The 15648-nt window shown below is 50.1% G+C and overlaps 2 protein-coding genes across 10 annotated transcripts; one reads left to right on the top strand and one right to left on the bottom strand.

Moving 5' to 3' along the window:
* Positions 1 to 1809: 1809 nt before the first annotated feature.
* On the bottom strand, positions 1810 to 11642 carry MLLT11 (MLLT11 transcription factor 7 cofactor). 9 transcript variants are annotated; one of them, XM_054711622.1, is made up of 3 exons: positions 11393 to 11549; positions 8427 to 8558; positions 1810 to 2228 (listed from the first exon to the last, which is right to left on the bottom strand). In XM_054711622.1, the coding sequence occupies exon 3, from the start codon at positions 2220 to 2222 to the stop codon at positions 1950 to 1952; it is 273 nt and encodes a 90-aa protein (XP_054567597.1). In that variant the 5' UTR covers positions 2223 to 2228; positions 8427 to 8558; positions 11393 to 11549; the 3' UTR covers positions 1810 to 1949. The 9 variants fall into 9 exon arrangements, 6 of the variants coding, with proteins under 6 accessions (XP_054567597.1, XP_054567596.1, XP_054567595.1 ...); XM_054711621.1 differs by having other exon boundaries at positions 8397 to 8558; XM_054711620.1 differs by lacking the exons at positions 8427 to 8558; positions 11393 to 11549 and adding exons at positions 6527 to 6597; positions 7473 to 7554.
* On the top strand, positions 7501 to 15572 carry CDC42SE1 (CDC42 small effector 1). Its single transcript, XM_008155853.3, has 5 exons — positions 7501 to 7567; positions 11034 to 11347; positions 11897 to 12007; positions 12940 to 13028; positions 13294 to 15572. Exons 2-4 carry the CDS (start codon positions 11294 to 11296, stop codon positions 13012 to 13014), a joined length of 240 nt encoding a protein of 79 aa, XP_008154075.1. The 5' UTR covers positions 7501 to 7567; positions 11034 to 11293; the 3' UTR covers positions 13015 to 13028; positions 13294 to 15572.
* Positions 15573 to 15648: the final 76 nt, after the last annotated feature.

A 15648-nucleotide genomic window follows, 5' to 3' on the forward strand; every position in this document is an offset into this window, starting at 1 on the left:
GTTTCCGCGCCCCAACCTAGGGGCAAGCTGATTGGGACGTTCCTGGCTTTGTGCCTGGCGGACATACTTCCACTTCCAGCCCGAACGCGAGGACCCTAGAGCCCAGCTGTCAACACGGACAGTGAAACCAATGACGGAGGCATTTCTTTGGGGGGAGGGAGAGGGGGGCCGGAACACGATGGAGCGTGAGTTTGCAAACCCATCCGGGCGCTCCATGTACCAAACACCGGTATCCTCCCTCTAACCCAGCAAGCGCCACGGGGAAAGGACCCATCACGGACCCATTCTTGATTCGAGTGTGGCTTTTGCCTTGGGTCGTTGGCCTTTCGTAGCCTGCGAGGAAGCTCTGCGTGGCGCTCCCTTTGCTGAACTTACCTAGATCTTGTTCACGTCATCTTTGGAAGTATTTGCAGCCTGTTACCCAGGTACCGGTCCACATCCGGAGGTACGGCTGCCCTTTTTGAGAGGCAAAATCTTGTTTCATTCCCGGTGACATCATAGTGTCTGGCTCAGCGCCTTTCCTAGACTAGGCACCCAAACACGACTTGTGAATTAGTACAAGTGGTTGTTGTTGTTTTTAATGAGCGTTTTAAGCAGGCAGGTAACATTTGGGCGAACTTGTTTGTTGTCTCAGGCACGTAGGCTGAGATGAAGAGTGCCTTCCGAGGCACCTAGATTTACTACCTCCCAATACGGGGGTCGCCTGTGGGCAAGCAGAGTGATGGGTCACAGCTTTCTCCCTAAATAATTCTGGGTTGATTTCACCCTTGTTCCCTACCTTTTCAACCAGAAGTGAATCGTTTTAATGTACAAAGGCTACTCGAAAATCATTCTTCCTTAAAAGTGGAAAGAAAAAAATATATACACGCTGAATGTGGAAAGCAAGGCTAACTTGCGGGATCCATACTGCTTTGCCGTGGAGAGAGAAAACGCGAATGCAAATCCTGGGATTGAATGTCTTTATTAAAGAAACGAGTCAATGCAGCACAAACCAGCAGCAAAAAACTTTGGAAGGAGTGGGAACAGGCCGGGGGGTCAGAGTGGGGTCGCTCATTTCATGGTCTTCAGGAAGCTGAAGGACTGTGCCTGAGGCCCACTGATCAATGCACATGGCGAATGCAGGAGGGCAAGTCTAAATTAAGGACCGACCCAATGCCCTTTAGGAACAGAATCAAAACCTTACCAGTTATCATACGGGTCAGCAAGACTGCATTTTAAGATTTGAAATTGAGTGACTTTCCTCAAGAGTTTTCAACCCGCGGTTAGGGACAAAACAGTAAAGGGAGTAGGCTTGAAAAAAGAAACACCCTTTCCAGAGAGTGTGTAGCTATTTCTGAAACGATTCAGGGCTTCCCCCTGTTTTCATTTTCCAAGATACAGTATTCCTCTTATTTTATACCTTTACCCCCCAATTTCTCTGAGGAGAAGAATTTATTATAAGAAGGAAGCAGAAGCAAGTGTCTTATCACCTTAGCCTTTTAGAAACCCTACTGTCTTGTAGCAGATAATGCCAAAATTTACAAGGTACTCTTCAACCCTTGAAGAAAGATTTGTGTTTGCTGGCCTAGAGCAAGAAATTAGGAAAATTTGAACAATCTCAAACGTTAAGAAAATCAGCCCTGCCACTTTACACTACTATACTACTCTCTGGTGCCCCCACCAGGCCTGTTTTCTGGAATTAATATGAAATGGGGGGCGGGGGGGGTAGGACGTAACTACTCCATTGCTTGAACCCTTTACTTTGTGACTTGAGGGCTTTTGAGAGAAACGGATACATCAAATAAATAAATAAATAAATAAATAAGTAAATAAGACACAGCTCTGGCAAATTCATCAGCACCACCTCAACACAATAGAGGGAAGAAAGCAAGACTGATAGGGGAAAGGATGGACAGGAAGGGGTTTGAAAGGGAAGACCATGCGGGCGTGGCGGGAGAGGAGGCGTGGGCTTAGAGCAAGTCCAGTTCGAAGGAGTGGACGCTGGCAATCGGGGCCCTCCAGAAGTTGAAGGTGCTGTACTGAAGAAGGGCGTCGCCTTCAGGGTGTTTCTCCTGCTCCGTCTCGGTTGCTTGCCCGGTCATGTTGCCAACGCTGCTGTCCTTGACCTTGTAGATGGCTGTATCTGATAGACCCAGGCTTTCCAGCTCCGACAGATCCAGTTCGGGAATGGGCATCCTCCAGAAAAGAAAGGAGCTGTACTGGCTACTCACAGGGTCCCTCATAACTTCCTGAAAAGAAACCACGTGTCAGTCTTCGCGGTACAACAAGCTCTTGGTGGTCCCTGCGTGGCCTCTCCCTGCTTAGAACCTTTCCGTCCCCAATGGCCCCCAGTTCCCTGGGATCAGCTGCAGGAACCCTCCCTCTATGACCACCTCCTACTGTTTCCTAACTTCTCCCCAACTTGGAATGACTTGATTTACTGCCTACTGTTTCAAGTCAATCTTTTTAAAATATATATATATATATTTTATTGATTTTTTACAGAGAGGAAGGGAGAGGGATAGAGAGTTAGAAACATCGATGAGAGAGAAACATCAATCAGCTGCCTCCTGCACACTCCCCCACTGGGGATGTGCCTGCAACCAAGGTACATGCCCTTGACCAGAATCGAACCTGGGACCCTTGAGTCGCAGGCCGACGCTCTATCCACTGAGCCAAACCGGTTAGGGCTCAAGTCCATCTTGAGGCTGGTTTTCAAGGCCTTTCAGAATCAGGCCCTATTCTGCCTAGTAGTAGTAGTAGTACATCTCTGCTACAGTTATTCTCATCACTCACTCCCATTTTCCATCTTAAAATACTACCCAAGTTTCAAGACTCCACTCAAGTCCCTAGAGGAATTTTCCCCCTGAATTCCTATTATGTTTGCAAATACGGAACTTCTTCCTGCCTTTGGTTTAATAGGTCATGGCACCTCTGAAAAGGGCTTTCATGACAGTTCGGCTTTCTGTTTTCCTCCCTCTCTCCTATGCCCTAGTATAGCCCTGGCCGGGTGCTCAGTTGGTTAGAGTATTGTCCCAATACACAGAGGTTGCAGGTTAAATCCCCAGTCAGGGCACATACAAGAATAAACCCAATGGCCCTGACTGGTGTGGCCTCTCTAAAAAAAGTAAAAAAACTTAAAATCTCATTATAAACTCACCTCTTTCAGGAGGACTTCCTTAAACTTATTCAGCTCCAGCTACTCATTTCTTCTAGCATCTACCTTACCACTGTAGTTTTACCTGGCTATATCAGTTTGAGGTTACAGATCACTGTTACAAGTATAGGGATAGTCTTTATCTCCTTCAAGAGACTGAGAGTATCCCCAAGGGTAAAAACCAATCTACTTTCTTCACAAGCGCTGGGCTTTGCACACAAAAGACATTCAAGGCTGCTGATTAATTTTCTCTCCCTCTTTATTTAATACAATGAATACCTCGCCACTCCCATCTATTAGTCCTCAGATAAGCTTTAACAGCCTATCTATTTCTCTCTAACCTACCTCTGCTTCCGAACAGAAGCCAGGTGCTAAGAGAATTTTCCTATGCTATAACAGGTCTCTTTTCTCTGGTCACAATACTAGAATATATCTGATGATGGTGAGAGCAAAAGGGTTAGAAACCCCAGGTGAGTAAGGTCAAGTTTAGATTGGGAGGAGAAGGTGCTTTAACAGAATTAGATACTTGTCCATGCTTTAATGAATATTTCTATCACCCTCTCTGCTCATCCTTCCCATACCCTGATGTTATATGACTATTATACCTCCTGCAGCCTCCACTCCGCTGCTTGCTAGCCAAGATAAGGGGCAAGAAGCATTCGCTGCAACGTTCCCAAAGGAGCAGAAAGCACATTCCACTGCCTCCAAAAATAGAACCCTGTTTCAAAAGGACTTCCTCCAACACGCTCCGTTGGCTCTCATCAGGCCTTGAGATACCGAAAATAGGTTCCAAAATGTGTTAGGCAGACATAACTAGCCCTGGCTGGTATGTTCAGTGGTTAGAGCATCGGCCCTCGAACCAAAGGGTCATGGGTTCGCTTCCCCGTTAAGGGCACATATCTGGGTTGCAGGTTCAATCCCTGAACCTGGTCAGGGTGAGTGGGAGGCAACCAATTTATGTGTCTCTCTCAAATCAATGTGTGTGACTCCCCCCTTCCCCCTCCCTAAAAAATAAAATATAATTGGGTGAGGACTAACAAATATATATTTAGAATATCTATCTATCTATATATAAATATATCTATAACAAAAAAAAAAGCAACCATGATAACCAGTACCCTACAGAACCCCTATCAACCCATATAAAGTGAAATGTCTCTAAAAAAAGGTAAAAAAAGAATGCATTAATCTAGAATACGCTTATGTGTGAGTGTGGGAGCTTTAGGAGGGGTAAGTAGGTAGACTCAGATGTTTTTAAAGTTAAAAGCAAATGCTGAGTTGCTCTTTTTCATCTTAGGTTCAAGCTCCAAAATAAACCCCCAGCAGAGAAGCTGCTTAGGAATGTGGTGCAGGGACTGGGATAGGGTGGGAACATGTTAGAAAGGTGAGGTCATCATCCTATGATAGATAGTCAGCCCTGATCATCTCCACAATCATTTGTAGAGACATGTGCACAGAGTTACAAAAACGGTGGTACCTATTAACCAATCAGCCAGGGTTCTAGAGATCCTAAGAAGCAAACCTTAGGAGGCAAAGGGTTACTTCTGCCGACAGGGATATTTTACTAATATTATTAGTTATTTGCCTACATAGCTGGCTTCTTTTATATCCCCTCCCTTACTGGTCTTCTCCAGTGATAGCTTAGTATAATGCTGGGCAAAAAAAAACAACAAAAAAAAAAGACTCATAAGAGGGGGCGGGATTAATAGATTTTTAAAAACACCTTAGAAATTATCTAGTGACTTGTGAAGCCTCCCAGTCAGTTTGGATAGAACCCAGGTCTCAGAATTCCCAGTCTGGACTTTTCTGATATGTTGTACATAGATAGTTGCCTTTAGCTTTATGTAATCCTATACCAATATTCTCAAAACTTGCAAGAATTCTTCGTTCCTGAAGAGCAGATATTCAGCAGATATACTGATTGTTCCTGTGGTTCCGATCTGAAGGGTGAACATGCAAATGGCAGTGGGGAGCAAGCTAGAATCCGAGAAAGGGAAAGGGCTCTGACAAACTGACTCCCTGTCTTACAGCCGGCATTTGTCTCAAAGCTGTCTACTCCCTGGGTATCTGGCAGGGCTACTCTTGACCATTAAAAAAGCTAAGGGAAATTTCACGAAATATTGACTTCAAAGGCCTAAAATCTCTAGATACGACTCAGAGACATCTACAGAGTACCAAATACATTCGAGAAAGATGCTCATACAAGTATTAACGGCATTTAAAATCAAGTGAGGAGCATTAACTTACACAGAAACCTGAAGCTAAAATATCCTTTACATTGATAATGAAATTTTAAGATACAATACAGTGTGAATTTAATTCCTAAGTACCCAAAATGTGCGAGAGGTCTCTTTTCAGCTAGCTTGCTCATCCCCTCCCCATTTGCTGGATTAGCAAATATATATAAAAAGACACACTCTCACTGAACCACACAGACCCGCCCAAATACCCTTTGTCCGGCCCCTCGGTGGGAATCCAAGGTCTACCCAAGCAGGCCTTGCTGTGTCATGCTGCCACCGTGGGGTGGAAGGACAAGGGATGGTGACGGTGGGGAGTGGAAGCGCTCCGGCACCTCATTCTGGGCTTGGATTTTCCTCAGAGCCATGTCCTCCCCCCACCTATTCCACTGAGCTGCAAACAAGCATTCCTTTTCCAGAATCTGTCCCTATGCCTACTAGCTTTTGTGTGCTGTACTAATTCAATATGGGATCAGGTGGTTCTCCCACACAGAGACCCCCCTCCTTCCCCCCTCAAGCTGCTGCTTTCTTCCGAGCAAAGGTTTGAGATGGGGAGGAGATTATTAAAGGAAGTGTGAGGACTGATCTCAATATTATCTCATATCCCTTCCCCCAAACTGCCTCCTATGGAGACAAGTTTGGGGTGAAGGTAGACACATCAATAAAACACTACAGAAAAAAAAAGAAAAAGGAAACAGGGAAATAGAGGCTAGACTCGAGCAATACAGTAGGACTAGAGATTCATAAAACACACACACACACACACACACACACACACACACACAAAACCCACACAAATTATAGCTTGAAAGGAAGATAGGGATAACTAGACTGAAGATAAAACACACAGGACAATAAATTATAGGCAAATAGGTACTTGAAATGAGATAAATGCTAAGAAATAACCACAGGTAAATTGTTAAAAATTAATGTCTGTGTTCAGGACTAGAAGGCATGGATGGAGATGTGAGCGAGAGATGTAAAAACGGAGAACAAATGAACAAATGACCGTTGTTCATAGCGGCGCCTTCTCTCCTTCTGAACTGTCCCCCAACCTCATCCTTATTTGGGGGGTCCTCAACCTAACCAGAAGCAGCTGCTCTTGGATCTCTGCAGCCCCCCCTATCCTTTTCCCCTCCCCCAGTTAGTTTACCTGTTATCAGGGAATGACTAGTGTGTTCCAAAGGTGGAGGGAGGACCCCCGGCTCCGGTCCCTGCTCTGGGCTGGAGAGAGAGGCAGCAGCGGGGGCTTGGCCGGCTTTGTCTTCCCGCTCCCGCTCCCCCTTCAGGGACCGTCTCGCGCCGTCTCCCCCTGCAATGCAGCCCCTCCTGAGCAGGCGGAGGCCTCCCGCCCCTCCCTGCCTGACTCGGCTAATTCAAACGATAGGCTCCGAGCGCTGCGGGGAGGGAGCCGGGCTGGAGGCAGCTCCCGGGTTTGTGGGTCTGCAGTGACCGCCCAGCCCTCCCGGCGCCCCCCCGCTAACCGAGGGTGCACCGAATAGGCAGTTAACTGCCCTCTGATTTTAGGGTTACGGCTTCAACATCTTAACCCGACAACAATGGAGGCGTGCCCCTGTATCCCCCACTTTAAGGGTTTCAGGTTACCAAGTATTTTTGAAAATCAGGGAAATTCTCCATCCCTCCCTCCCGACTCGCCTCCCCACCCTCATAAACCGAGCCCCGCTCCATTGCGGGTAGAACACAGAAGATGGGGGGCGGGGGGAGGGGCGCTGCGTCTGAGAAACGCGGGACTTGGCTGGGTCTGGGGGAGATGGGGGGTTTAGGGGCTCCGCTTCGCTTTGCCTCGCAATGCCTGGCGCGCCAAGAAAACGTGAGATTCCCGGGGGGGGGGGGGGCCCAGCTTGGGGTGCCCGGTCCCCACCGACAGGTCCCCGCTCCGCAGTGCGCCGAGAGGGGCGGCGGCGCCCGGGGGCTCCGAGGCCTCCGCCCAGGGCCCTCCCCGAGCGCCGCCGCCTCGGCCCGGGGAGGGGGAGCTGTGCGCCCGCCCCCAGCCGGACGGGTTTCGTAATCGCGTCGCCGCCGTTTCCGCCCTCGGCCAGCCCCACCTCTGCCGGCCCGCCCTCGGCTCCCCACCGCACCGAGGAGCGAGTCCGGGGACCCCACACCGGCGGGCACCGAGCGGGAGCCCCCCCAACGAGCTCTGGCCGGGCGCCTCGATGCCGGAGCGGAGCAGGTGAGGACGTGGAGCTGGTCCCCGGGCGGTGCGCCCCGCCCGCTCCGCCCGACCGGATGCCGGGGGTGGGGGAGGAGGGTGTCCGGGGCTGCGGGCCGGCTGGGTCGGGGGGGAAAAGGGGTGCGTCCCCTGAGTAACCGCCCCCGTCCACGCTCACGCGGCGCCCCCGGTGCGGCCACTGGAGAGGAGAAGGGAAGGGGGGCCGGGGTGTTGGGGGAGATGGGAGGGGAGGTCTCCGAGACTCCCCGACCTCGGGTGGAGGCTCGTGCCGGACCGAGGGGAGCCGAGCTGGGCCCGGGGAGGTCGGAGTCTGAGACCGGGGTGGCCACGGAAGACAGTGACAACGTCCGAAAGATGCACCGAGGGGTCCCCGTCCTAGGTCATCGTGGGGAGGGGCAGCGGAGAGGGTCAGGGCAGGGTTGGGCGGTCGGCAGACATGGAGTCTGTGAGGCTGAAATGACAGCGTACTGGGGGGGGGGGGGGCGTTTAGGGCCTACCTCTGTTTCATCCTAAGCCCCGCAAGGCCTCCCCTGGGGCAGATGCCTGAAAAGTGGGGTCCACCCCTCCTTCCCTAGAGCCCTCGGGAGCTCTCCTTGGCTGGAGGCCCGCGGGGGACCAGCTGCAGCCCCGGGTTTGTTGCCCACTCCATTCTCTCCATTCTCTCTCTCCAGCTGCTGCCTGTGAAGGCTTGTCAGGCAGCGGGTTGGAGGCCTTGGGGCTGCAGGCAGCGGGACCGGGAAAACCGGTTTGGGGCTAGAACAGGCCCGGGGAACTACCTCTGAACATCCTTCCTCCCTGCAACCTTTCTCCCATCCCGTGGCCTGCTCACCCCCCAGCAGTTCCGCAGCCCCGGTGTGACCTTGGTGTCTTCCCAGCTGCAGTCCACCCTTCCTCTGTGGGACTCAGGCCCGGTTCTCAGAACGGGATACTCGACTGTCAGGATATGGACTTCTGTGCTCTAACCCTGATCCCTCCTGCTGTTTCCCCTTCACTGTGGGATGGAAAGAGCGGACAGTGGGTTTGGTACCTCCTCCTGGGCTTGCCAGCTCAGGACTTGATTTTTTTCTCAACCTAAACCTTTAGATATTTTAAAGAATGAGAGTGGCCGCCAATCACTCTTACTCTTCTGGCCTTGTTCTCCCCACCCTCCCAGCCCCAATTTCACCCTGCCCAGTCTTCTCCACACTCTGAGACGTCACCCTCTCCCCCAAGTTTTAGAGATCCTTATGTCCTATGTCCTCTAGGGCAGTGGTCGGCAAACTCATTAGTCGTCAGAGCCAAATATCAACAGTACAACGATTGAAATTTCTTTTGAGAGCCAAATTTTTTAAACTTAAACTTCTTCTAACGCCACTTCTTCAACATAGACTCGCCCAGGCCGTGGTATTTTGTGGAAGAGCCACACTCAAGGGGCCAAAGAGCCGCCTGTGGCTCGCGAGCCGCAGTTTGCCGGCCACGGCCCTAGGGAATGGAATTTCCTGGTCACTTCTCATCATCATTGGTCATTTCATGCCAAGTCCCACACACACACTTTCCCTCCACCCGGCTCTGGCCAGGTCCCTGGAAAAGGAACAGAAACGTCCTTGTTCCCTACATTGCCCCTTTCCCTCTCTCTCCTCTCCCCACTCTTTTCTTCTCTCTCCTCCCACCATCCACTTCTGTCCACTCCGCTTGGAGCCAGGGGGGTGGTGGGGAGAGTCCACTCTCAGTCCGGCCTGTCTGGTGGTGTTGGGGGTTTCCTCTGATTCTTCATTGTTTTCTCCATCACCCCCCACCCCTGCCTCCAGCCCGTACCACAGGCTGCCGCCACCATCACTACAAACCCTGTGACCCACTTCCCCATTGACCACAGCCCCCTCTCTGGACAGCTGTGCTCTGACTTCCACCCGGTCTCGGAGCTCCTCCCTCCAGTGGTGGGAAGGGAAGTACGAGAAAGCCCGGACTCCTGGGTCCTTCGGCTTCCTTAGAAGCTCTATCTCCAGTGTTTGTGTGATCTCATCTCGGGGCTTTTTAAAACAACTCAGTTCTTAGATCAGTCTAGGTCAGTGGTCGGCAAACTCATTAGCCAACAGAGCCAAATATCAACAGGACAACGATTGAAATTTCTTTTGAGAGCCAACTTTTTTAAACTTAAACTTCTTCTAACGCCACTTCTTCAAAATAGACTCGCGCAGGCCGTGGTATTTTGTGGAAGAGCCACACTCAAAGGGCCAAAGAGCCACCTGTGGCTCGCGAGCCGCAGTTTGCCGACCACGGGTCTAGGTTGCCAGAGCTTCGGGGTTAATGGCCCGGGACTGGAGGGACAGGAGATTCATAGTCGTGCATTTATAGTATCTACAGATACTCTGAAGCTGCCCTGTTTGGAAACGTTGGGCTTGCCTGTGTTACAGGACTGGGAAAATGCAGCGAGGACAGAGAAACTCGGTGTGCCCTACCCTGGCTGGCAGTAATGCAAGTTCTTCCTTGGGCACTAAAGCTTTGGAAAGTTCCTTGGGTCTGGTTGGCCGATGACGCTTGGGGATGGAAGTGGCGAGGAGGGAGGAGAGAACAGGTCACAGCATGAGGGGAGGAGAGAGGGAGAGAGAGAGAGAGAGAGGCAGGCGCGGAGCAAAGTGGCACGATCGGACATGTGAAGAGGGTGGGGAGGCTGGAAAAAGATTTCTCCTTGGCCTGCAACCTGTGCACAAGACACACACGGAGATACGGCCATGGCACACATGTGCAAACAGCGGTGAACAGACAGGAGTGGCCTGTATCACAGAGAAACAGAGTGTGTGTGTGTGTGTGTGTGCAGCCTTGAGGAACGATCTCAAGGTCAAGTCACAACAGAACTGTTCAGTGTCTTTGGGAGGGGTTGGAGCTCAGTTGAGGGAAATGAGGAGGAACAAGGGCAGGGACTAGAAAGAGAGGGAAGAAATTTCTCACTGTGGAAAGTCTTGAGCACCCACCTGCTGTACTTCGTTACCTAGGACTTAGGTGGTCAAGGTCTTAAAGAAAATTGAGGTGTTCAGGGTAAAGTAAGGAAAAAGGGAGGGACAGGGGTGGAGGCCTTGTTTGTGAGAACAAAAAACCACCATTTCCTCTTCAAAGTCACTTATATGCCCCTCCCCTTCTGGCCTAACCCAGGGAGAGAGGAGGTAGAGCTTGTAGTACCCCCCCTCCCCTGAAGTTTGCTCATTTATGCCAGGACCCTTTGGTCCCCTCCCACCCTCTCCTAGATGCTGCCAGCCCCTTCCTCTCCCTTGGTGTCAGCTGCTGCTACTCCGCAACCCCTTGGTGTTCTGTGGTTCTTTTCCTTTCTTTGGGAGTCTCACTGTGAGGTTCTTACGTTTTGAGGAGGTTAGTGTTGGGTACAGGACTAGGGCTTTTAAGGGAGAACACGAATCTGAGCTCTTTAGGGGGCTTCTCAAGGAGGGAGGGGTTCCCTCATTAACCTTTCTTCTCTCTCCACTTTCTGCTCCTCCAGGGTTCCAAGCCTGAGGAAGAGAACCGTGTGCCTGCCTGCCCAGCTCACCCCCTGGCCCTGCTGGTTTCTCAGGGTCTGAGACACCGGCCTTGACTGCCCAGCTAAGGTTCCGAGGACTCTCCTTCCTCTGGCCCCGTCTTGCTGAGTGAACCCAGGTCGTTGTGACACCTGCAGGGAGTGAGGAGTGGGCGGTCAAGGCACCAGAGCAAGAGCCCTCTGGGGCCTCGGGCAGCAGAGTGAAACTGGAACCATCAGGGAACATGAGTGAATTTTGGCACAAACTGGGCTGCTGTGTGGTAGAGAAACCCCAGCCGGTGAGTCTCCCCACCCCCACCCCAACACGCACAGAAATCAGTTACCGTATACTGAGACGTAGGCACACCATGTAGGACCTGCTGTCTAAAAAGCACACTTCTAGCCTCCCTCTCTGTCAGGATCCTTTCAGTGGCTAGGCAGGTATGTACCAAAATGAAGGGGGACTGGGTGATGGGAGAAGTGACTAGTCCTAGCTATCACTTCCTGTTCCTGTCCCTTCTGAGTTGGGTGGGGGTTGTAGGTGGAGCTTAATACCTGTCAGTTTTCCCCATTGTTTCCTCATCAGCCAGGGGTGACTTTGGCGTGTCCTTTCTTTGTCCAGCGTTCACTCAGCAGGCCACTGCCCTCACCCCCCTGCCTGTGTCCTCTCTGTTATTCCAGCCTTGCCTTTCATACCCTAGTGATTTATTTCCCTATGACAACGCCACATTCCCTTTCCTACCAGGCCTTAGCTCTTCCCTTAGTGGTTTTCAAGACTCTTTTTTCCTTCCTCCACTGTGACTGCAGGAGGGCCTTTCAGACATAACGCCCCTATTTTCTCCAAGCAGAAGAAGAAGAGGAGACGGATCGATCGGACCATGATTGGGGAACCAATGAATTTTGTCCACCTGACTCACATTGGCTCTGGGGAGATGGGGGCCGGAGATGGACTTGCCATGGTAATCAGGGGATGTTTGAGATGGGGTTGTGGCCTAGAACTGTTCCTCTTTGAAAGTTCGAGCAGGGGTCATAACAGAATACTTGATGGGGAAGTAAGAAGCGAGGATTCTAGACTGGTCACCAGTTGCATAAACCTGGGACCTTGGCATTTTAGGTCTCTGGCCTAGGCTCCCTCATCTTTATATTTAACAAATTGTTATTAATTGGGGTGGGAGATATATATATGTCTTTAAGAGTTACTCGGATGGCTTTTTCCAAAAACCGTATCCCTTCCTTCTGTTCATTAAGAACTGCTGTCTCAGTGCTATAGTAAGTCATATTGTGGTTGGGAGTGTTGGGGCAGGAAAAAGGCCAAGCACCTCTGTCCTAAATAACATCTAATATGTATTTTGCTCTCAAAATAAGAGAAATGGGGATGGAGATAGTGAAGGAGTCTTTTCACCAATTGCAAAACTTAGATAACTATGATAGGGTCCTTTGTGGGAGGATCTTTTTAGTAAAAGAATAATTTTTTTTTAGTCCTCACCCAAGGACATGCTTTTATTAATTTTAGAGAGAGAGGAAGGGAGAGGAACATTGATGTGAGAGTGAAACATCCTGCACATGCCCCGATGGGGGAATCAACCCACAACGTGGGTATGTGCTCGGACTGGGAATCGATCCATGACCTTTCGGTGTATGGAACCATGCTCCAACCAACTGAGCCACACCAGCCAGGGTGTAAAAGACTAATTTTTATCTTATCCTCACAAAGGTCAGTGTGAAGGGAGGCATGGGAACCTCCCTTGGAAAAATGGTGAATAATTTTAACCTTTCCAGATGATTTTATCTTCAAGAAGTTGGGGTCAACCTCTTCCATGGAGGGCACAGGGGAGATTTCTTCCTGTGAGACATGAAGACTTAGGAGGGTTTCACATGTGCTTTTCCACAGACAGGTGCTGTTCAGGAGCAGATGAGATCCAAGGGAAACCGAGACAGGCCATGGAGCAATTCTAGGGGCTTGTAGCTCCGACAGGAATGGTGAGTCATTAGAGAACACCTCCAGCACCTGCTGAGGCTCTAGGCCTTGGAACCCCGATCCTCTGCAAGAAAGGGAACCAAGGGAAGGAAGAATTAGACTGGGAGAGTTAGTAATGTGGGATCCAGAAAAGCAGAGAGAAAGGGATGTGCAGACAGGAATAGAGAAAAGAGCGCACGATGGAAATTGTCTGCCCCAGGTGATGCCTTTCTCCCGGAGACCTTGGTTTTCTTTGAGGCTAATCTTTTTTTTTTTTTTTTTCATCAGTTTTTGCCATCTGAAGTCTCCACTCTGTGCCCAGCCCAGAAGAGATGCTGCCTCCACCAGATCCTCCGATAACCAGTGTCCTCAAGGCCCCTTTTTCCTTACCTGCCTGATAGTGCCTCAAAAGGCTTGGGGGCTGGACTCCCTCTGCTTCCTCTGGCTACAGCCCCTCCTGGAGATGGGGTCAAGGCAGCAGGACTGACCGAGTAACTACTGGTTGGCCAGAGGAGCTCAGCTGAAGCCCTGGACACTCTCAGATCTGAAATAGGAGTTTCCGGAAACCAGGAATGAGTTCCCTTCTCCTGAATGACAGTCTGGGTGCCGCCTGTTTTTAAACTATTAACCTGGAACTCCTTAAGTGGCAGGTGGGTGAGGTTACCAAGCTGAAGCTGGCTTTGCTGAGAAGCTCCCTACCTCTCTGCCCTTCTCCTTCCTTCTGGAATGAACTGAAGCAGACCTCAAGCAGGGCCTTGGGAGGGTGACCACTGCCTAGTCTACTCTCTTTAAATCTCAGACCTTAAGCTCACAGCTCTTCAATATCTCTCTGCCAATACCAGCGTCTTTCTCTAGTTAGGCCTCTAACCCTGTTTCTGTAGCATTGCTAGCTCCCTAGTATCTTTCCTTTTTAAAAATTAATTAAAAAGTAAATTTAAGAAGCATTCTCTTAATTACCCCCACCCTGCTACCACCTCCGTCCTTACCCTCATTCCTGCTAGAAGCCTTATTGTTTCCCATTGAATAAGACTTAAGAGATGGATCTTAACCTGAAGACATTCCAGTTAGGTCTTGGGGACCTGGCCTGCCCTCTGAAACCTCCCTGCTGGCCCAGGTGAGAGGAGGAGGGGGAGCTGGAGAGAAACCCAGGTTGCAGGGAAGCTAGGAGTTCCGTCTCAGGTGGACTTCCTTCCTGACCATGGAGGATGGAAGGTGGGGAGATAAATTGGCTGAAAACAATCATCTGGGAGTTTAGGAATCTTACCATCCTCACAACCTGGGAGCAGGGAGACAGCAAGGTTTCTCCGTCTGGACACTTGACATTTTGGGCTGGATAATTCTTAGTACTGGGGGACTGTCCTGTGCATTACAGGATGTTTTGCAGTGTCCCTGGCCCACCCTAGTTATCACAACCAGAAGTGTCTCCAGACATTGCCAAGTGCCTCCCAGGGGCAAAAGCACCCCAAGCTGAGAGCCAGTGCTCTAGAATCAACATATTTTTCTCTTGAGTGATTTTTTATCCCCTGCCACACCCCCATCCCATTATTCATCCTAAGCCTGAGCCTTGATGAACTAGACCCCCTGTAAAGTAGGCTTAATAACCTCCAAACAATTTTTTATTCATTGTGTTGCTCGTGCCTGCATGGGTTGCTTGTGATGGACATGCTTCGCCCTTCTTGCTCAGTGGAGGAGGGGTTCCTGCAGTGGTGGGATGGGGGAAGGGAGGGAGAGAAAGCAGTAGAGCCATAGACACCCCAGCGCTGTTCTCCCCGAACTTGAAGCTCTCTTTCTGTGCCCTAGTCCTGGAGCCAGACACAAATAAGACTCAGGGAGTTTTGTCTGAAGAACTCTCCACCTGGCCGGAGCGTCTGCTTTAGGTGGGAAAGGAACGGAGGAGCAGGGTCTTCAGGCACTTTCCGTTTTCTCAGGTGTGTTTTGTTCTGCCCCCTTCCTTGCAGGGAGACTAGGAAGGCAGAACAGGACAGATGAGCTCCTGCCTGCTCTGTGTCCAGAACGCAGGGCTCTCTCAGGAGCTCAGTAACAGGAAGCATGGTGGTAGTGGTAGTGGGGGATCAGGAATGTGGGAATGAGGATCCACTCTGCTGATTTCACCATCTTGAAGTTTGCCCCCACCTACAGTGACTGAGGTTCTAATTTTTTCAAGTTTCAGTGTATTTCCTAAAGTTTTCCAAGGTCAAAGATTGCTCATAGAGATAACATTCCAAATGTACTCTGTTCCAGTCAAGCTAGTTGCTCTGAAAGTAGTTCATCTTGTTGCCTAGAATAGCATGAGGGTTTTACTAGATCTAAAGGGTTGACAGGATAGGGTAGAAAGAGGGGGCTCCTGGAATCTGGTCACCCTGATCTTTAGCCTTATTCTTATGCCAGTTCTTTGGACACAATCTCTTCTTTGGTTCTCTCTCTTTTAGCTACCTTCTCTTATGTGTGTGCTACCATCACTTTAACAATATTTAGAGTGATGGGAATGGGTTTGAGAGTCATAATTTATATTGAAAATGTGTTGGACTTCTAAATATACTTTTCAAATAAAAAGTTTAAGCAAAATAGTCACAGAGTAATCACTACAGGTGTATATTGGATTAAACAATAGACATGGCTGATGAAGGGTAACTCCTAGAAAGT

The sequence above is a fragment of the Eptesicus fuscus genome, chromosome 22 (genome assembly GCF_027574615.1).
Source record: "Eptesicus fuscus isolate TK198812 chromosome 22, DD_ASM_mEF_20220401, whole genome shotgun sequence".
Lineage (NCBI taxonomy): Eukaryota > Metazoa > Chordata > Mammalia > Chiroptera > Vespertilionidae > Eptesicus > Eptesicus fuscus.